This window comes from Miscanthus floridulus, chromosome 7 (assembly GCF_019320115.1).
Source record: "Miscanthus floridulus cultivar M001 chromosome 7, ASM1932011v1, whole genome shotgun sequence".
In the NCBI taxonomy this organism is placed as follows: domain Eukaryota; kingdom Viridiplantae; phylum Streptophyta; class Magnoliopsida; order Poales; family Poaceae; genus Miscanthus; species Miscanthus floridulus.
This window is the reverse complement of record NC_089586.1, coordinates 101,587,072-101,612,148: the sequence shown is the minus strand read 5'-3', so window position 1 is coordinate 101,612,148 and position 25,077 is coordinate 101,587,072. Positions and strand designations below refer to the sequence as shown.

General features: G+C 41.3%; 2 protein-coding genes and 1 pseudogene across 6 annotated transcripts; all 3 read right to left on the bottom strand.

Moving 5' to 3' along the window:
• On the bottom strand, positions 1–5,505 carry LOC136464004 (putative glycerol-3-phosphate transporter 1). 2 transcript variants are annotated; one of them, XM_066462967.1, is made up of 3 exons: positions 5,277–5,505; positions 1,708–2,784; positions 1–1,129 (listed from the first exon to the last, which is right to left on the bottom strand). In XM_066462967.1, the coding sequence occupies exons 2-3, from the start codon at positions 2,663–2,665 to the stop codon at positions 564–566; spliced, it is 1,524 nt and encodes a 507-aa protein (XP_066319064.1). In that variant the 5' UTR covers positions 2,666–2,784; positions 5,277–5,505; the 3' UTR covers positions 1–563. The 2 variants fall into 2 exon arrangements, with proteins under 2 accessions (XP_066319064.1, XP_066319065.1); XM_066462968.1 differs by lacking the exon at positions 5,277–5,505 and adding an exon at positions 3,077–3,188.
• On the bottom strand, positions 3,073–6,528 carry LOC136465964 (serine/threonine-protein kinase Aurora-2-like; annotated as a pseudogene).
• Positions 5,885–24,808, bottom strand: LOC136467445 (BEACH domain-containing protein C2-like). Of its 4 annotated transcripts, XM_066466155.1 has the most exons (32): positions 22,825–24,808; positions 21,637–22,424; positions 20,611–21,117; positions 20,443–20,511; positions 20,043–20,180; positions 19,378–19,482; positions 19,121–19,234; positions 18,872–18,948; positions 18,523–18,604; positions 17,265–17,597; positions 15,976–16,595; positions 15,268–15,352; positions 14,078–14,272; positions 12,963–13,511; positions 12,736–12,879; positions 12,070–12,525; positions 11,576–11,724; positions 11,303–11,372; positions 11,124–11,207; positions 10,990–11,046; positions 10,836–10,904; positions 10,664–10,750; positions 10,441–10,557; positions 10,080–10,229; positions 9,891–9,951; positions 9,692–9,812; positions 9,180–9,276; positions 8,990–9,103; positions 7,907–8,273; positions 6,809–7,614; positions 6,488–6,713; positions 5,885–6,404 (listed from the first exon to the last, which is right to left on the bottom strand). In XM_066466155.1, the coding sequence occupies exons 1-31, from the start codon at positions 24,512–24,514 to the stop codon at positions 6,567–6,569; spliced, it is 8,448 nt and encodes a 2,815-aa protein (XP_066322252.1). In that variant the 5' UTR covers positions 24,515–24,808; the 3' UTR covers positions 5,885–6,404; positions 6,488–6,566. The 4 variants fall into 4 exon arrangements, with proteins under 4 accessions (XP_066322252.1, XP_066322250.1, XP_066322251.1 ...); XM_066466153.1 differs by having other exon boundaries at positions 20,443–21,117; XM_066466154.1 differs by having other exon boundaries at positions 8,990–9,094; positions 20,443–21,117.
• Between the last annotated feature and the right edge of the window lie 269 nt (positions 24,809–25,077).

Sequence of the window (25,077 nt, the reverse complement as noted above, 5' to 3'; positions counted from 1 at the left end):
ACATTATACGGATACCAGCTCAAGGGAGCGAGCTTCAGCGAGTTCCTGTGACTGATGCCGCTCGCGGTAGCAAATGAATACTACACATAGTTTCCAAAAAAAAAAGGGAAAAAAGAACATGATAGATGGCAAATCTGCCGGTGAACCGCCTCCTGTCTCCTGTACTGTGCGGTGACCGGTGACCAGCTCCGAAATAGTAACCAAATTCTGCGCATTTAACCGTATAATAAAAATGGAAAAACAAAAACCAAAGCCACGTTTTAAAACTCTACTATGATACATTTACCAACATCCAGATTCCGCTTCAATCACTGTTGCGTCCATATTGTCATGTACAACTTCAATCTTGTTTTCTTTTTTCTTCAAACAATCATCCATACAATGATACAACTGCCAGTTGCTTGCAAAGTCACAAATCCTGTCACAGAAAACCTTGAAAAAAGAGTCTCATACAGAACAATCATGGACCAGATATTTGAGGGCTTAACCAATTTCTTCAGTGTCATCACCTCACACAATAATCTCCAGAAAGGCACAAGCAGATTTGTTATACCCACTCCATCTTAAGCTCCCTCCACGGAGGACACTGGCAGAACATTTGGCACTGCCGCTGACCTCCAGGATTCTAGTTTTGCAGAGACCTCAGCCATGACTAGCCTTGACAACAGCAGGCCTGCAATGAGCGCAGCAACCATCAGCATTGTGAAGACTGCAGTCCAGCTCTTAGCAGAGATGTAGCCTGTCAGAAGAGGGCCAATTGCCGCGCCAGCTGAGCCTGTCCCATCTATGATCGCTGTCACAGTGGCCAAGGCCCGGGAGTTGCCTCTCAGGGAGCTATGTGTTCCGAGGTCTGCAGAGACCGCGGTGGTTATGAGTGCGTAAGGGCCATTCACAAGCATGCCGGTGATGAACATTAGGGTGACGTTCCAGTAAAGCGAGATGCTCCCATATACACGGTATAAGAAGAGCGCTGGTATCCCAGAAAATGTGAAACTTGCTGCTGTCAGTGCCCGAGCATCCAGACGGTCTGAGATGTGGCCAGCAAGAATGCCGCCTATAACACCGCCTAAATCAAACAGCGTTGATAGAACTCCAGCAGTTGAGTCTGACAAATATTCTCCACCAACAGCTGGGAGGAAGAAAAAGGATGGTAAGCAGTCAGTTAATATATCAACAAAATTGAATCTGGTTGTTGAATTTGAACGCTTGTAATGTGCTGGTAGTAATAATCACAATCACCACAGATTAGGATACTAAGATGATCATGTAACACTGCCTTTTCTTTTAACAGCTTTCTAACCACAAACTCCGCAGACACCTTACTCTGCCAGGAGCAACATAGTAACCTTGGACTTCTACCGCTACCAGTCATGGTGCCAGTGAGACAATGCAATTAATAAAATTACATAGTGAACAACAATTTGTAAACATAAATATGGGAATGGGTCGTTTAGATTTTGGCCAGATCCAAGCCTAAAATGTACCACATCAATGCTTCAGTCAACAAGCACTAGACGAGTGATGAAATGTATGTTGTATAATGCCTACTATCAGTTTGGTCACTGCTATGTGCTATGTCATGTCCCATTCTCTCTCTTCAAACATCAAGACCAATGTTCCCTAAAATCCTACTGCATCACTAATCATATCACACATGATCTTTGTTACAAGAAAATGAAAGACAAATACATGATTAGTTTAGCGAACCTGTGTGGCTAATATAGAAAGGAAGCCAGTATAGAAATGTGTAGGCGACTAGCTTGCAGAAAAACAGACAGAGAGCAAATGGCACAACTCCAGGAATTCTGAATGCCTCAATGAATCTCACTGCCTTTTCTGCCACTTCTGTGTGTCCTTCCAATAAAGGGGTCCCTATTTCATTCTTACCTGAATCCTTGATATTATCATCCTCAGCTCCAATTGACTCAGAGCTAGCAGGCAAGAACAGAAACACTATAAGCCCAACTAATGCAATAATAGCACCAGGAATAACAAATGACCAGCCCCACCCAAACTTCAGGAAAGCAGCTGCTATCAGAGATCCTGATATGTTCCCTACAGAAGTATGAGCATTCCAAATTCCCATGATTAGCCCTCTCTTTCTCTTGCCAAACCAATTACCAACAACTGCTACCACTGAGGGCCACCCAGTTGACTGAAAAAGGCCAGCAATTAACTGAATACCCAAGAAATAGTAGAAGCTGTGTACATTGAGCCAGTATCCAGCTCCAAAAGCAGCTGTGAAAAAACCAGTTCCTATCATTCCAATGGTCAGGAGAACCCTCAGATCCACTCGATCACCAATATGGCCAACAAAGAACATCCCAATTGCATAAATTGCTAGAAATGCCAAATCAATATCCCCAAGCAATGCAGTGCCATCTCTAGAATCAAAAGGTGCCCAGCCACCATAGAGCACCATGTAATTCTCAGGCGTATACAATTTATCAACATCCAAGCACCTAGGGCAGTGCAAAAAGCCTAGATTTGATGGCTTAGGATCAAGAACACCCTTAGCAACACTCATGGTTTTCCTTGCTGCATGGTAGCTAGCGTAAGAAAAGAATGTCAATATCAAGACAAGGGCCTGGCATGACCTGAGGGACAGAGAACTCCCCTGGGCACACTCAAAAAGATGAATGCCAGGAGGCTTTGCTCTATGCATTGTACCACTTTGTTTAGTTGGAACGCATGTGCGATGCAGAACTCAGCTTCTCTGCAATGATATAGCCTGGAAGAGACCTGGCCAGTAACATCCTACTGCCATACTTGAGTACATGCCATCTATAAAGAACAAGGACACAAAACATCAGAATTCCTGTAGTAATTTGGTACTATTTTGTAAGGAAAGTGCATGAAGCAATTCAAAAGGCAACTTTCGTATTTACAAATTTATAATACAGCAAAAGAAGACAGTTTGCCAAGGTAAATTGTATGGTGACATGAATCAGACGTTTCGGGCGACAGAAGCTTAGTTGGTAGGGCCGAAGCCATGAATAACAGTGGAAAGAATCACACTCCCCTCGAATTGGGGAGAGTGGAGGCAAAGCAGGCTTTAGCCGGTGGAAGGTTCTACCCTCGGTACACGCCGGAAGGGTCGGCATTCTGAACAATCCACGGGTGCTCAAGAACTTTTTATGGAGAGGAAGCCGGTGCGCCGAGTTCTTTACGAATTATGAGCACCTGAGAAATCAAATCCTTTGCGGCAGGCAAAACGAACGATTTCAATGGGAACTTCAAGGTCGACTTTTCTATCCTTCTGTATGTTTCTGAGTACTCCTTAGCTTCAAGAGAATTTTGTCCACGGGATACTCATAAAGAGTGGATTTATGTGCAGCACACTCAATTCGTCAATTTTGTCCGCTGGACATCGTGATTTTGTGCATTTTGCCTCCAACACACCAAAGCAAATAAAATGACCAGCTAGCCCACGGGCCCACTATCCATCTCCTTCGCATTTCTCCCTCTACTAATCTTCTTTTCTCCTCCTGCAGCCAACAATTGTGTTGACTTCGACCAGGCATGTGATCTCTCTTTCACTGTTGAGTAGTACAGTACGTCAGCAAGAACTCTTGATTCCAATTGAGGGCGGCAGAGGACCGAGCGTAGCTCGGTTGGTTGCTCGCTAGTTGTGCCAGCGGCCGGGCGTGTGTTCGATCCCTGGGATCGGCAGCGTGCCTCATGGGGTTTTTCCCCGGTAATAAATTTGCAGGTGCTGTGCAGCCTCACGCGTGGATATGCCATAATGGTTAGTGTGACGTGCCCGTCACGTGCGAAGCCAGGTTGACTTCGGATATCTCTCAGCCACGTGCAGCCTCTTCGTGTAGGTGTAGGTCTAGCTTACACATTAGTGTAGGTGTGGGTGTGTGTGAGTTTGTGTGTGTGGTGGTGTGTGTTAGTGTGTAAGTTCGGATACTACGACTTGTACTCGAAGAGTTGAGGCATCAAAAAAAAAAAAAATTGAGGGCGGCATGCTGTTGCTACTGCAGTCCGAATTAACAAGAAGTCACTGTTCTATTTTTTTCATCAAAAGATCCGTCATCGGCTTGTATTTATAAGTGGAGAAGGAGAGTATAAAACGTATGAGCAGCACACAAATTTTACAAGGCTTCGAGTTGTTCTTGACTGGAATGCTTGTCACCTTTGAAAATAATAGTCTAATTTACACTTAAAAAATAAAGACAACAGCTCAACTTGGATGAAAGAGATTTATCAATCTAAAGATTTGATGTGGCCTGTTCTATTGGTGTGCATAGGTGATCATTTTCCTGAGGCGCTTGTTTCCTACATAACACCAATTCGTGATTAACAAAAAAAAAAAGAGGAAAGTGACAGAAAATTTTGATAAAGTTTAATCAACAAAACTTCTCAGCCCACTAACTTAATACCTAGCACAGTTGTAGATGGATCAAAAGAAATCTATTCTTGAGAAATGAGTGGAAGGGGAGGAACGGGGAAAGAGTCAAGGGCAAGATGGTCCTTTAACTGGGTGTGGTGTGTTGTGGACAAAAACAATGCTTTTGCAGTGTGTTTGTGACTAATTCAATGAGTACAGTGTGCTACACACAAATACACTCTTTATGAGTGTCCTGTGGACAAAATTCTCTAGCTTCAAAAGGTGGGACCTCATAAAGGAATTCATAACACAGAATACCCATGCTCCAGCTCCATATGTCAACATGGTGATAATGTTCTGTCTTCAACCATTTCAGGTGGCAGGTAATCTAGAGTTCAGCACATAGTCATCTAACTCATCTTCTGTTGAAGGTGTGCACGGACCAGCCAAAGTCAGCAATTTGGATCTCGCCCTGGGCTCTAACCAAAAGATTTTCTGGTTTAGTGTCCCGATGGATAACATGTTTCCCATGAAGGTAGATCAGAGCTCTAGCCAGTGATGTGTGATGAAATGTAAGTTGCTGAGCACCTCTCGGAGAAATGCTTGCACCTTGTCAACTCCTTGTACTACCAGTTCTGAGGATTAAAAAAACTCCTTGTACAGTACAGTTCAGCCTTATGCCTGTATGCAGTTGGAATGGAATAGACACTGGGCAAAGCCTAGTGGGGAGGAAACTTTTGGACGTTGAACCCCGAAGTGGTTTTGAATTGCAGATCAATCAATTAATTTGAATCGCCCTTTTAGAAGGCAAATTTCCCTGTACTTGAAACCCAATGACAGGACTAGTCTCATTATCTCATCAGAACTACCACCACCTCTACACAGGTAAACAAAACCTACCACTTACAACGGGAGAAGGAGAATAACCCCGATCAATTACCTCGACGAGATGCGATTCTATTGATGAGAAGGCCTCCGGTCGAAAGGGGAAGACCGGGCAGCAATGGCGCAGCTTTTCGTAACGCCGCGGCTGCTGCTGGCCTCCTGCGGCCAGTAGATTTGGGCGAGGAGGTCTGAAGCCTGAAGCCCGTACTCTCACAGTCTCACTCTCTCCTCGCCTTCTTGGGCCTCCGAGGGTTTTGCTTGCTGGGCCCCTGCCATCGCCTTCACCTTTCTAGAGGCAACCGGTTTGTTCTAGCAGCTCATGATAAAATTTCAGTTTTAGTGACAAATTTCACTAAAACACAGTCATGGGCTCATGAGTAGATCTGATTGACAGGGAAGCTTCGGTGTGAAAAGATTCACGAATACTCGAATAGTACTCCCTTCTATACACGGGTACTCTCTGAATCATGGCAAAAACCTGCCTCACCTTTTGCACTTTCGGTTTTGGGGAGAATTGTTCCTTCTCAGAATTGAGAAGTCACGGCCAAAGGTCTTCATAGAGCGACACTTTACAAATGATCATTGATGTATGCGACGAGGGGCAATCATGCATTCATGCGCGCTTTATCTGCGCCCTTTCTGGCTGATGACCCCATGGCTAATCCACATTTGAACAATGGATTGTGTGTTTACGTTGTGTGCATGCGAAAGCGAAACAATTTCTTGGACGAGACTCTGTACACAGATGCAGTGACAACAAGCTAACAAACCTTTGCGTGCCGGCTCGCTGTTGCACACAGCTAACAACAAGCTAATTAACGAGACTTGTACGAGACACTAGCAATAATTACATTCGGATTGCTGCTTCTATCTAACAAATCTTTTGGCCGCTCCACAGACGGGTCGTATCCTGTTCGCAGCGTGGCAGGTTTCACTACGACTACATGGAGGATGTCAAGGATGTCCCTGTACAGGAGAGTTAAGTTCCTTCTGTACCAGCAGCACAACGCAAAGCAGGGTTAACGTTGCAGCTCTTCTCCTTTCTTCTACATGTTGCCCATTTCAGGTTCCAGTCCGTATTACAGCAGAATCCATTGGAGACTCTACTTACAGCAGCGCCATGCTCACGGCAAGAGAAGCCCGTCGCCTAAGTGCATCATATGAACTGTCGTCTTCGAGCTCACTGCAACATCAAGGAGACTAATCAGGTAACGTACGTTAGAGATTACAATAAATATATGGTCACCCTGAGTGCCAGTGCCAAACCTGTCAGTTGGGCCATGAAGGTAGTTAGAGCTGATCTCCATTACATTTTCCAACCAGGTACCCGGTAGCTAGTGATAACCTATAGTGCACTTGGGGTACTTGGAGCCGGACCCGTGTAGACTATTAGCTGCTTATCAGCTGTCGAAACCAGAAGGGTGGTGTTTTCTTGGTCTAGAGCGAGTGCTGTGACGTCCTGTCCTCCTTCCAGCTTCAGCGTATGGATTACCTGGCAGTATATACCTAACTGCTTAGAATTTTGCATTGGTAAAATCAGAGGTAACAATACATAGCAAAAGCAAAAAAGTTGTGCTCGGTGTTCACCTCAAGTTTGTATAGATCAAGAAAGCAGATAGAGGGAGGGTCAACAGATAGCCTGGTCTCATTTGATTCTTGTACATCCTCATCACTATTGGGCTTGTCAAGATCACAATCATCTTCTAGAGCATTACTGCAGTCATGATCGTCAGTGCTAGCTGAACAAGTTCCCATTGCAGCAAACTGTCCATCTGTAGAAATCTCAATGCAACTGACACGTGCAGATAAAGGTGACACAGCCGCGGTAGCAATAGGGATTCCGTTAACAGTGAAGGTGGACAATCTTTTCTCAGATTCATTCCAAATCAATACAATTCCTTGAGAAGACAAGCATATGGAATTGGCTTCTGGCACATCGAGCTTCTTTATTAGCCGACCTGTCCTCAAGGAATGTAATAGGACACCAGACACACTCGAAGATGAACCAACAAGCCCCAAATCAGAACTAACAGAACAGCAGGTTACTTCTCCAAGATGTCCTCTTAGTACATGCATAGGACCTTCAATTCGTCGCCTTCTGTAGGTTTCTAGAGTTTTGCTTGGACTACTATCACTGCTACTACCAGTGGCTAGAGGACTAGTAGGTGTTGTCGGTGTAGATGGTGGAGGTTCTGGGGCATTTTTCTTATGTGCAGAACCCACCTGACGTATCCTCCAAAGTATAACTGTTGTGTCACGAGACCCTGTAACAAGATAATTACTGTCTGCAGATAGTGCAAGGCAGGTCACAGGAGCAAGATGCCCAAATGCAGTTTCGATAGTCCTTGCTCCATCCGGAGAGATCATCTTTACAGAGTTATCTGCATGCCTGCCTATAGTAAAAGAAAATAAGGATACCAGGAACAGCTTACCACAATAGTTCTTAGAATTGTAGGACAGACAGCTAAAACGATATAATAAGACAAAATCATGTAGCATCCTATTTAGGAACCAATTAGAAAACTAATTGTTTGAAACCATAACATTAGGTTTCAGCTTGAGAGAATTATGAGGGTTCCATAGGAAACAAAAAAAGAGTAAAATATGTACCAAAGAGAATGACAAAAGCCAGTTTTTCAGCAAGTAGCATTGAAGGAAAAAGTTGACGTGCAATGAAATAATTACCAGTTATAACTTCTTTGTCACATGTAACAGCAACAGCTGATGAATTTTGTACTGCAGATGCAGCAAATGCTACAGCTCGTGGAAACTGATAGTCTTCTGCAGAACCTGAAGATCCTTTAAATATGCGAAATATAGCACCACCACTAGAATTTATGGCATTTTTTCCGTGATGAAAGAGGAAAGGCGCCCCTAGGCCATCTGGTGTATTTGGCTGCCAATGGTGCAATGCCACATGTGCTATGGGAACATTAGAATCTATGACTACAAGACAATCATTGGATACAAGCATCGTGCTAGCAGGAACATTGCAGTGCTCTGGACTTGGAAGCACATAAGGTCTAACTTCACTTGGGTTCCGGAATATTGTCTACACAGAATAAGAAAAAACGGAGAGGCAGTAAGTTCACCATGAAATACCATGGTGCTAAAAAGTAATTGGTTGCTGTTTAATGCAAAAATACAATGGTGCCTGTGAGCTAAGAGGTCACCCTTGTCATTCAACCATCATTATTATTGAGATTGCATGAAGGACTAGGAGTAGTCACATTTAATTAGAATTCTAAAGAACATCTAATAAGTTCTGTCAACCTATCATATGCCCTGGAGGCAAAAATGGAGATGGATGTAACCTACTATGAAAGTGAACTCTGAATGTGCTATTCTGTCCCTTGAATAAGAAATTACTACCTCTGTTCCAAATTACAATTCACTTTGGCTTTGTCCTAAAGTCAAACTTCTCTAACTTTGACCAAGTCTATAGGAAAATGCATCAAAATATACATTAGCAAAATAATTACATTAAATTTTGCATGAAATATATCATGGTACAGTAGTTATTTGAACTTGTAGATGTCAATACATTTTTCTAAAAATTGGTCAAAGTCAGAGAAGTTTGACTTAGGACAAATCTAAGGTGAACTATAATTTGAAACGGAGGGAATAATAATAAATCAGCAAATATGAGTCTAAACGATCCATTTTTTCATATCTATCTGGTATAGTAATAGTATATGCATAAGTATGTCTACCAAATAATGGACTTCTTTTCTTGCGAAACATGGAAATGATACTTGAAATTTTTACCTGCAATTGTAATATTTCTGTTAACGGCCTTCTTCTTATGTGTGGAACTGTCAGCAGTTGAGATGGTGTCTGTCCAAAATAACATATTTGATTTTGTACACCTCGCTGTTGCACCTTCAGCATTTTCAAAAAAGATGAAAATTTTGTATAGTTTCACCAAATCTGAAAAGGCGAAATGCATAATACTTACTGGATCGGTGATTTTATCAATGTCCACCATCCCATCATATGTAACATGTGGGAAGATATTGTTGGCTACCACTGCTTCTTTACCTCTTTGTTTATATCTGAACAAGTACTCAATGACAAAGTGGTGTGTCATATAGATGCGAAGAAAGATGACATCAACACAAGCCTCTTAAAGGACAGTCAATGAATATGTTCTTCCTGTTAGTTCTTATAAAGCGAACAGTCTAAACATAGAAATCATATTCCAAGGATCTATTTATCATAATAGAAAGTAAAAGGACAGACATTAAAGCAGCTTAAGTGGTAATTTGGAAACTATCCTTAAACATGGTAAAATTATCTAGACCAATCCTAGTAAAAAAGCATCAGGCACGATGATTGAATTAGTGATTTAAAGAAGGCAGGCTGGTAGTGGATATGAATGATATTGCAAAAATTAAAATTTAGATAAATGAGTGAGTAGAAGGCATAATTACATGTGGAAACATAATAACTCATAAATAACTAACATACCCAAATATTAGATCGATCCATTCATGCAAACGTGTGGAGACATGATCACTCTCGAGAGCTTTCCGATGCATATGTATAAAATCAACAGCATTTTCAGCCCAAGGAGGCAGTGCTACAGAGCCTGCAATAATACTCAAAACATTAAGGGTTTCAGTTTCACTGCCTTATCTGTATCTATACAGACTGAAATGAGACTCACCTAGTCTTCCACTTGAGTTTACATTAGTAAATACCTCAGGAAGGTAAAACATCTCTGGAACCTAGAAAGATACCCACATAATCAGATTCCTGTAGAAGATTCCAAATAGACTTCTGAACCAAACAATGCAGAATGCACAGTAACCAGTGGAAAATACATCCAAGAAGCACATGTTTCACCAAAACTTACTAGCTCTTTTACATCATTCATGCCCTCAAGAACACTGTTCCATGTTCCAGCGATATCAGAGAATGCACAATCATCATGATCAAACTTGGCACCTTGCAGCTGAGCATAGAGGATACTAAAAGGTTCTATCCTGGCAAGATAATACAATACCTGCAATAGTTATAATACTAATTTTCAATATCTTTACAATGAAGCAATACTTCAAAAGAATCATATACACAAGATATGCCAATCAACTAAAGAATGGTTTGTTACTGAAGAGCAGTGAAAGGCTAAACAATATCTTAGTCCCAACTCCGAACAAAAGGCACAAACAAACCACAATCAAACACGAAAGCATAGACATATAAGAAAGATGTACCGTGTCAGGATTGGAATAATGTGAACCGTAGTGAAATTTTGGGATGATTGGATCCTTGAGACTAGAGTAATGGTCTTGGAATTTCTTCAACCGTGCAGGATTTAGTGCACCAATTGGCTGCATAGGAAATTATCAAGTATACCAGTGAAGCAAATGGAAACACAGGACATGCTATTATTACATGGAGAACCCAGACTATCAAGGAAAGGGGTACAAGATTTACCTTTGAAAGATCTCGGTATGTGGACGGACTTTCCAAATCCAAGGTTTTGGACTTGTAATCTGCTATTACCCATGGAAAAACAGGATACTGCAGAAAAAGGTATTGAACATAAAGAATAGTAGCAAAAATTATTACATTTTGGACTGAGAATCATGTAGTAAAAAAAAGATGCCTGAGTAATGTCGTTGTAAGTGCGGCCAGCGAGAGTGTTCAGTTCCATCAAATATTCAAAATTGCTAATCTGCACTAGTAAAATATACTCAGATCTTGATATCTAACACAAAGGGATGTGCTGCTGCAGAAATGAAATTATTGTGTTCATGTACCTCCCATTTAGCCCAGCGCTCCATCAAAGGTGTCTGCTTGAAGATTTGCTCAGGTCTCTAAAAAGAACATATCAGATTAGTGGCTTTGAAAGGACAAGAAACCTCCTGGTTTCAGAACTCCACTGAGCACTTACTTGGGTAGCAAGGAAAATGTCGTTCAAATAAGGAGGTTTGGTGTGAACAATGGCCCGATAAGCATGTGTACGTGATCCTATATCCTAGATAAAGTTCAGATACAATTCCAAAAAGGTTATTCACCTATAACATGCATGAGGTTCAAACAAGTTGGATTAGAGTCTCATAAAGGATGTACCTCGAAATCAAATAAAAAGTTTGACCTGTCTACCATAAATAATTCCAAAGCGCTTTGACGTAGTAGATATCTGCAGTAATTCATTTAAATCAGTGTGGCACAAAGAGAGCTAAGCAGTTAGTGTTAACTACTTAACTCTATAATGTAGAAATATATGAGCAGGTAACAGATGATTTAAAAACTAAAAACATTTCCATTAACTAAATCTTTTCCTTAGAAAATCATAACCTAACAAGTTCCAATATGTACCAGACGGTAAAAAGAACCATTTACCTTCTACTATAAATCTGATGAAGTGAAGATAGGAACCAGCTCCGATCTCTATCTTGCTGATCATATTGGCCACTAGTGGATACAATATCATCCATGTAACTGTCACTCATATGCTCATCAACTATGAAGTTAATCCTCTTTGATGTGACCTGAGAAAAAGATTACAAACTAGGGTTTAAGATATCCATTAGCATATTGAATTAGGAGATGAAATGGATTAGTAGGACAGAGAGCACAAGAGAAAGACTTGTGATAGTAGCTAAGCTCATTAGTGAGATTTGATTATCATGCTGTCAAGGTAAATAAAAATAATTGTATATATGCATAAGAGATTGGTTGTCATATGCTCGTGTTTATTTAAACTTCAGTTTTAATTAGATTTAGATGTCATTATCATTAATGATGAGTAGTAATGACACCAACCAGAAGTTTGTTTTAGTACTGACATACATGTAAACTATACAGTGAAAGCACGTACATTAGAACACACTTACTTGGAAGGTTCCTCGTACAACCTTCAATGGCCGAATCATCGTTGAAGGAAGTTCAATAATAATTCGCTCATTATTAGTCTTGTAACCAGGTGTAACTACTGTGGATCGAACCAAGTTGCGAACACCAGAAAAGTCAGAACTTCTTGAATCTATTGATCCTGTAAAAACCTGATCAGGTGTTGATGAATCTGTCAGTTGATCATCCACACTGCTGCAGATATTCTCACTTTCTCTCTGTTGTTCATGTCCTTCATCTACTGTAATCAAAGAACTTATTCGAAGAACACTAAGTAAAGAGTCTCCATCTTCTGAGTGGCATGCATCTGCACCATCACAAAGAAACCTCTGCTCCCCATAATTAACAGAAGCACCCAAGTGATTCAAGCAATTGTAGTTCCTTTTCATAAATCTTCTCATTCTTAACGAACTTTCCGTTAAGTCTAACTTCCAGAAAATCTGTGTGACAGAAAAAAATAAGGAAAGGCACAAAAGTCAGAGATAAGAAAACAGAATTCATGCATGTCATTTAGCTCTATGATGCAATTTTTTCCTGAATGAAAAAAATTGGCTCAACATCATCATAAAGCGGTCAGCAAGGAGAATTGTTTTTCATAATAATGTAGTATAACAGGGAAGTGTAAAGGAAACACAGAACTGTGACCATACACTATCAGGGCTACAGAGGAGTTCTCCAAAAGGTCCGTAGAGTCTACTTGTCTCTATCAAGCAATGAAGAAGATGTCGCCATGCCCGAAGTCCAATAGACATGCAACTGCGGTTTAATATTTCGACTTGTGTTCGCCTCTCCATCTGCATGCCCAAAAGTTGCCTCAATGATGCATAGCAATTTCTAAATATCAAGAGTGGATGCGTTCCATTCCATAACAACGTACCTCAACTCGCTGCAAATTACGTGCTAACGCGAAACTGGAAACAAGAAGTGCAACATATTTGTATGAAAGGGCAGAAAAATCTCTTCCTGAAACAGACTTTGAGTCAGTAGACTGCAGACACTCCATCCACGCAGCACCCATAGCTTCAGATATGTTCCACCTTTGAGCTCTCTCAATATCACCAGCAGACCTCCTCTGTCCTGAAGTAGCCATCGCTACAGCACTAAGACCCCTTCTTGAACCAATCTTCGAAGTACGCTCAAGGTCACGAGCAGCAGCCAAGGCTGCAGCTTTTGCCGCTGCTTTGTCCTTTGGTGCTGATGTAGGCAAGCTTGGTGTAGTATCTATAGGCATCTGAAAACTTGAGAAAGTGTGCAATTTAGCTGCTCTACGCTCAAGCAATGAGGTGTCACGCCTGCGCAATTTATTGGTTGGTGGTGCTATTGTTTCTGTCCCAGAGGCACCAGCAGCAATCATGGCCAATGCCATTGCAACTGGTGGAGAGGCAAAAGCAGCAGCCCAGGCAGGTGATATCATTGCAACACCAACCTGAGATCAAAAAACATGAAACAAAAATATCACCATGAACAGATGGGCTTTTGAAGAAAAACAGTGGTGAGATCTTTATCCAATAGAAAAACAAACTATACATAAAAACCAATGTTTTTATTAAAAGTAGCATGTAATAGTATCACCACTTAAATGTTTATGAAGACTTAGGCAAGCATCCTGTGAAATATTTCAGAAATAAAATACAAATAGCAATACTGTGAGAACTGATAAGTAATAAGTCCATAAAACACACAGTTTCAAGAACATGAAAATACAAGATAAACAAGTTGACCAGATTCAGAGTTTCCTTTGCAAAATTAGCTTTTTTAAGTTTTTTCAGAAAATTATATGATCCAAAAATAACGATTCTCCCCCCCCCCCGTGAGAGTGATTTTCCTTTGTTTTTACTGTAGAAAAAACGTGATTTCACCATTAATCTTCGACATTTGTTCTAAATATCTATTGATTAGCCCCCCCCCCCCCCCCCCCCCCGAGGTGCTCATCTTGGCTCCGCTAATGCTCAGTTGTCACCCTTGCATGAAATATAAAGTATTAACTTTTACCTCAACAGGTGAAGTGTCTGCTGCCGAAGCCCAATCATCAACAACTAGTGGATTTTGCACATCTGGAGATGTAAGCTCATGTATACCAGCCAAAACAGAACGGTATCTTTTCAGGACAGCTACAAATGGTGGCATGATCAATCCAACATACTTTTTCCTCACTGGTTTTCTATCACTGCTTACAGCATGCCATAACTGTTATGATACATAAATTTCATGAGCAATGTGGGCTAAAGAAAACTTGTTCGATTACTGCTATAAACAACCAATATCAACAAACAGATAGTAGCAGAATAGAATTCCATGAGTTTAAAAGGCCTAACACAGAGAACCTTACTTAGACATTCTAAAATGCAAGCTATGTTTTGATATCCTACAGTGCACTATATGATTATCATAGATCATAGAGGCGCTGAATAAGCATAGACAAACATTCTTCCTTAAAATCAAAGGAAGCTATAGTGACAGAGAGTAGCATTAAACATCAATTTCAGATATACAACATATGTTTTTAGAGTTTAGAAACACAGTCCATGGTACATGCTGTGTATCAGGACAATTTGATTCATTCAAAAGAGAACAAACAAGAATAAAAAAAATACAAGAGAGATTACGAGTGATAGTGATGTTCCTTATATTCTATGTTTCATACAAGACGAAAATAATTCTAAGGTTAACAGAAAAAGATGAACAAACAGCTTTTATGCAGGTCACATTGAAGCATTAAAACACTTTTATAGATTCGTCCAAAACAGAAAAGTAGCTTAATAACATACTCCCTCAATCCCGGAGTGATAAACGTATTTTGATTAGAGAAAAGTCAAACAACATAAATTTTGACCATTAATTTGTCTTACTATATGTTGACACTTGCTAAAGAACCAATATCATCTCAGAGGCACTTTGAATAGAAATCCATTGATACAAGTTTCATGGCCTAAACTTGTATATAATTTGAATAATTGGTCAAAGTTTGTAAAATTTGAATTTTCCCTGTATAAAATATGATTATCATTCCGGGACGGAGGGAGTATGATTCATGGCACTTTAAGAAAATAATTATGATTAGAAAAAAATGTGACATCATGTGCTGACTTCAATAAATTATTCAAGATGGAATGAGAGCACTGGAAACTGATATCTCATCAGATGGAGATCTATTATTCTACGACAATGATAAATAAACTTACCTCTGAATAAAGAATAGAAGAAGCAACCAGAACTCGTTGTCTCTTAGATTCAGAAACTGGCATATTAAGAATAGGGCCGAGCACTCTGTTAAAAGAGCAAGTACTCCAAACATAAGTGAATATATATATGGCTACAGAAAAAAGAAAAAATATTTAATAAAAGGTAACTCCAGAATATGACTAAACACTGAGAATGAGTGGGTTGTGATGTATACAGAAGTATCAGCACTAGCACCGAAGCTCAGGAGCGAGGCCAGGAATAGATTAGGCCCCGGGCTGATCCAGCATTGATACATGTTCAACTGATCAAGTCCTTTTTAACCTTTGATTTTTGCACAATTTTTAGTGGATTCGATTGAGTTTTTGGCCTTGGACCAGCACTGCAGCCAGTGTAGCCCACTAGCCCTGGCCCAGGCTCCGCCACTGCCAAAACTCGTTTTTCCTAAATATTCGTAAACATCATGCAACATAGAAAATGGCATTGGAGACAGGTCCCCATGGACCACTTGTCAGCTTCACACTGGACTCTGTTTTCCAATTTTTATGAGGTGTTACTGAACTCTCTTTATTGTTTTTTTTTCATAAGAGTACCCTGTGAAGTAGGGATTTCGATAATTTGAATGAACAGCAGCAAATTACGACCTCTACATCATATCTCTTTTCATGTACATTGATTATTGTGGCAACAAGATAGCGAATAGATTGTACCTCCACAAAAGTGCAGCTGGACGTTTTCTCATAGACGCACTGGAGTTACCATCAAGTCCCAGCATGCTTCTAGTTTGACAGCCTAATCCTTCTGAAATCACATTCTTCATGCTAATGTTTCTCATGAAAATGTCATCTTCCCCACTGTCATCCTCCCTCATTGAAACAAGGATCAACCGGAGCATGCAAAAAAATGGCTGATCACTATCTAACAACTGATTAAAGGCACCCATAACACCCATGCCAGGCCCAAATCCAACTCCACTATCAAGGCAACCACCAAGTCCAGAATCTAATAGAAGTGCCTGCAGCATCGCAACTGATTTCTTTACTAATGGAAGTTCAATCCAGTTTCCATCGGAGTCCTTCTCAAGAACGGACTTCCATGACACCCAACCACTCCCCCCACCACCAAACACACTAGATTTGGGAGGGATGCATACACCATACCACAATCGGGTTCTGTACTTCCACCCTTCTGAAAGATCCGAAATACAGCTCCCATAAGATACAAATGCATGCCTGACCGATCCATAAGGCTCAGCTGCTGCTGCTGCTGTTACACGTTCCATCACTTCAGCAGAAAGTTGCCCATTTGTATCTACCGTAGAAGCAAGAACCTGGATATTTTTTGACAAAGACAGTAGCAATATAGTAAGATAACCTTCAAAAGAGAATACGAAGATTATTTCAAAAAAAAGAGAGAATACGAAGAGTAACCAAAAGTGAGCGAATGGCTACCATCTATTAATTAAAGTCATTGCTGCAGTAAACACAGTATTCTTTTGGATTACATTTATGCTTGTTGAGTTCCAAAACTCAGTGAAACAGAGCAGTCAATGGGCAACACAGAAAAAAATATAGACAACAAAAAAAATCAATGATACTAAGAACAGTATACTACCATAAACATATCATAAGATAACCTACTAGCTACAGACATTCATGTTAATCAAGAACCTACAAGCTGCAAACAGGGTTTTCGATTATAATGCAGCCTCTTCAGAAATTCATGTTTGGTTCCCGTAATGGCTAAGGGCCTTACTGATTACAAGGTTAAACAAATAGTATTGTTTATTGCTTCATGATAGGTTGTTCCTTGAAGTTGGACTTCAATCATCTATTATATATTCCCTAACCAATACCATAGTGCTTCTTACAAACTAAAAATATTTAGAATGACACCATCTCTTCTTGCAAATTCACCAATACTCAGAAAATAGAAATAAGTTTGACATGTAATGATTTAACATGCTGAAACATTGGAAAGCCATTCTAGATATACATACATCAACTGGAAGACCACCAGCATCACTGGACAAAGACTGTCTTGAGCCCCCAGCTTCCAAATGCTCACTGCCAGTTCTACTCAATGAATTTGACCTACTGACAGCTGATGAAGCCATTGAAGCAGGTGAGGCAGCACTATCAACTAAACAGGTCATGAAAAATTGTTGACTACGTGACCTCAAATGATCTTCCACAAGCATCAGCAGAACAATTGCATTCTCAGCCAAAATTACTGAGACATTGGCAGCTTTCTCTGCATGTACTTTTGTTTCTTTAGGCACTAAACCCTCCACTGCAACACCAGCTGCAGCAGCAGCAATCCCTTCAGTTTGCTGTAAAGACAAATAGTAAAAAAACATCATTGATGAACTGAGTTATTAATTTCATAATTTTAATTAACTTATGATACACCATTTGTTATGTCATACTACTGAACTGTGAGACATCAAGAAGAGTGTAGGCCACTGCATTAGGAGTATATAACAAACATGATCTATAGTAATATCATTTTTTTTAGCGGAATCTCTAGTAATATCGTTGATGATGGAAATGCCACAACAATATATTACTACTGCGCTGACACACAATCATGCGCTGAAAGGAGTTAACAATACAGCTGTTACTATGTTCAATAGAGTGTCCATGTTAACTGAAAAATTCAGGCTAGTCTTATGATATCAATTTAGTAACAAGCCCATGCTTATGTCCAGCCTAATTTGGTAATCCCAGGCTCCATCGTGAACAGAAGCTTACTCCAGTGAAGGATGATTTAGAATGTCTAAGAGGTTGTGTCATCTGCAACTGCTGCTTGATCCTAGCCGGTACAATTAACCTTTTTATCTTAATTGCATAAGCAGTGATCCTTCCATTTTATAACAAAAAAGGGCCAGCCTACAAGGTTGCAAGGGCTTACAAGGCTCAACTAATGTGTAACCTCTTGTACTAACTTCAAGAGTTAGCTTGTTTCACATATGTGCACAGCAAACTGGATGAGATACACCAACAAGATAAAACCTAGGAGGCTAGGACTATGCTTTATTATTTCCCAATTTTAACAGGATCCTACCAAAAAAGGAACAATAAGTCTATACAGATTCATTAGATGAAAAAAAAGAAGAGTCAAAAAGGTAGGATCCAGCAACAGCAAAATATACCACCACAACCACACAAATTCCTTGGTGGAACACTACATATAAAATATAATAAATTTCAATTGCATGTATGAATATTCAATAACATTCGCAAAAGAAGTAACACCTTAACTTGAAGCTCCTGGGCAGAAAAATTAAGCAGACTACCCAGTAATCTCCTTTTGAAAATTGGTAATGATTCTTCGCGCCTTAAAAAGAACAAATAGCACAAGATATCACTAAGGTGGTATTAGCATTACATATTTCTTAACAGAACAGGAATATGAAAATCAATAAAAAAGATATCAGCTTGAATTTGATCTCAGGGAAAAGTACATGTGTACTCTTGGGGGAGCAAAAAGAATGTGATAACCAATGAACCACAAAAACTACATGCCTAGAAGATTAAAGAAAAAGCGCAGGATGCAGAAACTACATAATTAACTGGAAAACTTGGTAAGCATCTTATTGTTTACCTAATTCTTTGGTCACCGGTGCTAGTTCCTCCAACCATTGAAAGCCATTCTGCACAATGTATTGTTGCCTCTACATCCTGAAATATTGCCACATTACAAAAGGTATAAGGCTACAACAAAGTATCCATCTCAAATAAGAGTCTGGCGAATGAATGAGCAATCCCAAGCAGAAGACTACCGCAAAAAAGGAAGTTTGGATCTATAAAATATGTTACTTCTGAATAGAAACAAGATATCAAAATATCTCACCTTCCACCCATCTTTTTTTCGCATTGAATGCTGCAACACAACAAGTAGAAAATTGTGTACTAGATCTTCAACCTCACATATGCTTATAGCATCTGAATCCTTGTTGTCCCCCATCTGCACACCAGTTTATACATCAGAATCTACAGAAGTGAACAGACAAAAATGGAGAAAGTAGAGAGTACATCTGTGAGCTCTTAAAGTATGACCATTACAAAAAAAAAAAAAAACTTTAATTTTTCATCAAAGAAAAATATTACCTCATGATTAGAAATCAAAACTTCCAACATACATTCTGGCCACTCGCTGATGGAAGTCATTGTACTTCTGTTCTTGGCGTGACTGCAAACCAAATATAGAAGATCCTGAAATAAGGTAGAAGGGCACCATGAGTGATCAAACAGGAGGAGGAATAAGGGATGCCATAAAAACATATTGATGTAAAAAAAGTTCCATCAAGTTTTAATTAACATCTCCATTAAAGTGGCTAAGTTTTTACATTGGCTCACCACGCCTAACACAACCCTCCTCCTTTACCAGGGCTTGGGACCTGCTATGCTGGGACACCAAAGGCGCCCCACCATAGGCTTTGTTGTTGTTGTTGTTGTTGTTGTTGTTGTTGTTGAAGTTTTAATTAACAGAAGGCGAAATAACATATGCGTGGTTTTTCTGTTGCACTTTGTGCATAACTCTCATCAAGGGGCATATGTGTTCGGAGTAGCTGTGATATTGATCTTAGTCTAGTGTAGTGTGACCCAAATAAAGATATCTGGTTTATAATGCAATAAAGAAACAAAGCTATACAAGCATATTACATGTAATAAAGTCAAGTTATTAATGTCAATAAAACATTAAATTCACAAAAAAAAAACATGGAGAAAAAATATTAAGACAGAATACAGTCTTAACAAATCAATAAATATACCTGAATAACACGAGCTTGGAATGACCTTGATGCATATGGAAGAGAACGAAGTAGGACTACCAAAAGTGGAGTGTGCTTAAAATGGTATCCAGAATCATGCAAATTTTTTAGGTTATCTTTTGATGGAGAAACATTGATCTGCATTCAAGAACACAAACATAAATTTAGGAAGTCCGGAGCAAAAGCAGTTGCACTTAAAATTCATAGCGTGAATCGGAGTTAAATAAACTCGAATAACTTTTATATGGAAGTCATGCTTTTTAAAAAAGGTTCTAGGATGTTTTACTTATTCAAATATTTCCAAGATACGGAAAAAAGGCAATCATACAGACCCACTACTACAGTGCTCGTACATATCCTTTACACATAACTACATAATGCACCTGAAAAACACCCATACCACTGAAGAAATTAACGCCCTGTAGACATTTCTGGTCATAAGCCTCCTTGGGGCTGCTTGGAAAGCTTTCTGCAATGCAAAGAGCAGTAGAGATACTCTGTCTTCAAACATGGTATTTCCTTCTCCATTAGAGGTAGTCAGAAAACCACTTGGTAACTTCGGTCTTACAGCAAGCGAGGTAGAAGTCAGGTGGCCTGAAGCAACTAAAGCACCCAAAACATGGACTATCCCAACAAGAACTCCATCACCATTATCAATATTTTGCACATTGTCAGAGATATTTGGGACATCTATGCCACCCAAATTCTTTAGAAACTGACCCTTTAATAGGCACCATTTGCTAGTAGATTCAAGTCCAACTCCAGTTCCATGAGAGGTGGGTTCATGATGCTGCACTGATTGAATCTGATGATCCTGGCAGTTTGTTTCACCACTAGCATTTTTAAATTTTGAATCCTTATTGGTAAGCTTAGAAGATTCATTCCACGAAGCAGAATCATGTGACACATTACAGCTATGGACAATATTGTTATCACCAGATTTAGCTTCCCTCTGCAAAAGAACAAGTAATGCTTCTACTACTCCACGAGAAATGAAGGACTGAGCAAACGTGTTGGCTCTAGAAGTGTTCGGGTGCACAATCAATCTGTAGATGAGAAGCAATACCCTAGCAACCTGCCAATGTAGAACATTACTAAAATCATAAGAACCATATCTTACTTAACTTATACTTAAAGAATGTACACAATGTGATTAAGAGCATGGGCTCAGCGCACATCTCAAAAACTAAATGATAACACATTGTATATTGTCAAACCATAAATATCAAAAGGCTTTAGAAACAAATTATTTTTGCATCTGAAGGGCATATTGTAGATCAAAATCAGGCAAAGGTTCAATTAAGGCACCACAAATTCCTCCTTAGAACTTTATACTATTTACTAAGACAGCACGTCTGAGTGTGACGTACTCCAAATGTCTGAGACATGAAATGTGTGTATGAAACTATGAAGATACAAAACTTGGGTATGGGAGAACAAAGTATTTCCATGCGTAAACATCAAGACGAACATGAAAAGGTGTTGGCAAAACTTTCACAAGAGTAGTTTCTGCCTTTTTCTCGGGTAAGAGTAATTTCTACCTTACATGTGGCAAGTAATATTGTGCTAGACTGTCAGTTCCAAGTGCAGTTACCTGGTTAGGTTGTGGGCAGTCAACAACAAATCCAACCAAACAACGAACATCATCAGAAGCCAATGTAGAAGGTGCTGCTCCTATCAACAGTTCAATAACAACCAAAAGCTCATCGACCAGAGCATTCACATTTCCTAAAGGTCTCTCGTTTCCAGTAAGTGTGAAGGTATCAATTGAATCTGCTTCATGAATTACCCAGTAACAACTTCTGCATCCATCAAGAAGCATTTGCAGTGCATTTGCATCACGCATGCAAGTAGATTCTGCAAAAACCATGTCTGCAAGTGAAGAGAGAAGCTTTTTCTGCAAAATATAGTTGCATGAACTCCACATCTTCAGGTCCAACAGCAAAGTGCTAAAGAGCTGCACCTTTTGACCATGATCGTTTCTTTGAGACTGACACAAAGATACAATTGCAGTAACAAGCTCTTCATCACTCAGTATCTCTTTCTTCCCACTTTCAAGTTTGGACAGTGTGTCCAATACGTAATGTAAAACTTGAGATAGAAGCTCTGGTCCATGAGTACGGCATAACTCTTCTTTATTTCCAGGATGTTGAACGGCCACAGAAATGATCCTGAAAATAGGAACAGAAAGAGACGCAGTAGCAAGAGACGATGACAAATCACCAAGTATAGGTTCCAGGTTATCCATCTCGACATTGCTCACAATCAGTGGTAATAATGCCATTGGACCCCCATAAGCCAATGCCCATAAAGATTCAGCTGGTCGCTCACGATTAGAAATATGAACCATGCCAAGAACTTCTGCAGGTCTTCGGTGAGTACCTAAGATTCAACGTAAGGTACCATCAGCAGTAATACTTCTAAACCAGCCCAAGCACTTGTTTGTTATCATTGCACAACATATGTTTTGGCACCCATTAGAATACCCTGGTCATAAGGGGGCTAACACCATGTTATTAAAACACCTTTTCTTTTAATTAACATGGGCATGATTAATGCAGGACTGTGGAAGAGAATTTTATTTACAGTGTGATAGGTAATAGCCCAAGAAAAATATTATGGTAAGCTCAGAATTTCAGAAACATTGCATCAGGATGACCAAGTAATAATGAAGCTCCCCAAAAATCAAAGAGTTCATGAGTCTCAATTATCATTTATCAGGATGGGCAATGAAAGCAACGTGAACATAAGAAAAGAAAAAAGGAACATCTTGAACACAGACCTGTTGAGCCAGAAGGTGAAGCATCAGAACAAAACCGGCCATTGAGCAGGATGGGATGATAAAGAAGATGTAAGCTTCCACCGATCTCAATATCAAGTGTATAACCATCCTCTGCAGTTTCCCTAATGTGGTTACTTGTAGCTTTCCAAGGAAAACCAGCGCCGTTGCCGAAGCTGGGAAGTGCATCTCCTCCCCTGGAAGCCAGTCGACTCATTCTCTCTGGCCCAATAGGTTCTGTAAATATATAAATAGGTCCCATCTCTGCAAACAATGGACACTGCCGCCGCCGCCGCTGAAGGCCGGCGATAGTTGGTGATGGATTGGTCCCAATGCAACAAAAAGCCAGTGGTTTCACGATGCGTGGGGGCTCAAATGGACAGCTTTCATGAAGGTCCCCATCCACATACAACCGCAATTCACTGTCAGCCTTACCAAGCAAAGCTTGTTTGCTAGAGTGCTCCAGACCAACAAAGTACCAGCACCGTGGTTTGAATTCATAAGTGAAATGGAGAGAAGCCTTCTTCCCCTTCCCAGCCCCACTCTCCACAACTAGAAACTGGTCATTGAAATAGGCCTCAATACCATGGTTATCCGAAGTAAGGAAACTGAAAATCCTGGGCATGTGCTTTGTCCCTTCTCCTGCAAGCGTGCAGGCAGCAGCCGCTGCTGCTGAAGGTGATGACTTCCCAGATGCAGATGCTGCAGCGGCTGCAACGGCTGCAGTGGCCGTAGCTGTGTCAAGTGAGGCTGAGAAGGACTCTACGTATATCCATGTGGCAAACCCAAAACCATTCGAGAATGGCCACCGGTTCTCCCCCGGGGCGAGCAAGCCGGAGCTCTCCCCGTCAAACTCGAAGGTCACCGCTGGCCCTTTAGCCTCACTGCTAGCCACGGCGTTTTCCAACGCAATAGTCAGCGGCGTGGCCCACCGCGTGCCGAGCGCCTTCTTGATCAAAAGGAGCCAGGAATGCAAGTCCCTGACACTGACAGAGTGCCCACCCAACACCTGAATGCACTGCACAAGCGGCGTCCCGTCCCACTTGCTGCCCTGATCCATTCCGACGAACAGCTTCTCTGCGACGTCCAGGAGGACTGCGAGGAGGCCCGAAGCGGCGCACATGGTTCGGTTGCGGGTGCAGGCACTGAGAGTGGCAAGGAGGCCACGGGTCATGCGGGTGCGCGGCGACGGCTCGACGCCGAAGGGGAGGTATGGCACCAGCTCGGCCGCTATCGCTGCAGCTCGCGAACTGGACATGATGCTGGGTGGAAATCCGGTGGCCGCGCCGATGCCGTCACCAGCGCCCTCGTCAAGTCCATCCACGCCGCCCATGGTGACCATCAGCACGTCCACGATGAAATGCGAGACCTCGCCATTCTCCTCAGAGACCATCTCACGGAGGCGGTCGACCCCGCCGCCCATGATCACCGCGTCCACGGCGCGCACCACCTCCTCGGGCACGTCCGACGGCACTACCGGTGCCAGGCGCCTCCGCAGCGGCGGGGAGGGATCCGAGGGGGCTGCCGGGGAACCGGCGCTCATCTCCGTGTCCGACACCTCCTCCTCTTCGACGGTGTACGCCTCGTCGTCGAAAGAGCCGAGCGATTCGTCGGCGAACCGCTCGTCGACGCCGTGCTCCCACGGCGCCGGCGGCGAGGCATCGGACATCTCGCCGGTGTCCTCCTCCCCCATCTCAAAAGCTTACTCCATAATGTTTGAGAAAAAATGTGAGGAATTGGAGAGTCACTGGAGAAATGAGGAAGGATAAAAAAAAAATGGCAAAAAAAAATTGGGGTTCTGGAGACGACGACGAAATTGGGGGGAAATTATGCGATTCTTTTGGTCGAAAAATTTGCGATTCGGGTATGAGGCAGGGGAGAAACGGTCGGTGTTTTGGGGAAATGCTCGTCCGAGAATAATGGTGGTGGCGCGGTGCATGGCGTGGGAGTGGCGGAGGAAGAGAGAAAGAGGAAGCGGCCGAGCGGGGAAGGCGAAGAAATGGCATCGCTGCGGGTGCGGGTTCACTGGTCGCGGCTGCTTTTTAGCTAGGCCTGCCTGTCAGTGGCTTCTTGAATCTTGACGTGGCAGGATTAGCGAGCATTTTGGACTGCGCCCCTCTGTGTTGTTTGTCTCCCCGCCCACAATGCATTGGCCGTGCTACCGGACTGATAAGTACTCTTTTTTTTCCCTTTTCGAAACAAATCAGAACCATGTTGGGAGACTCTTTATATCTTTTCTAATTTATAAGAATAGAA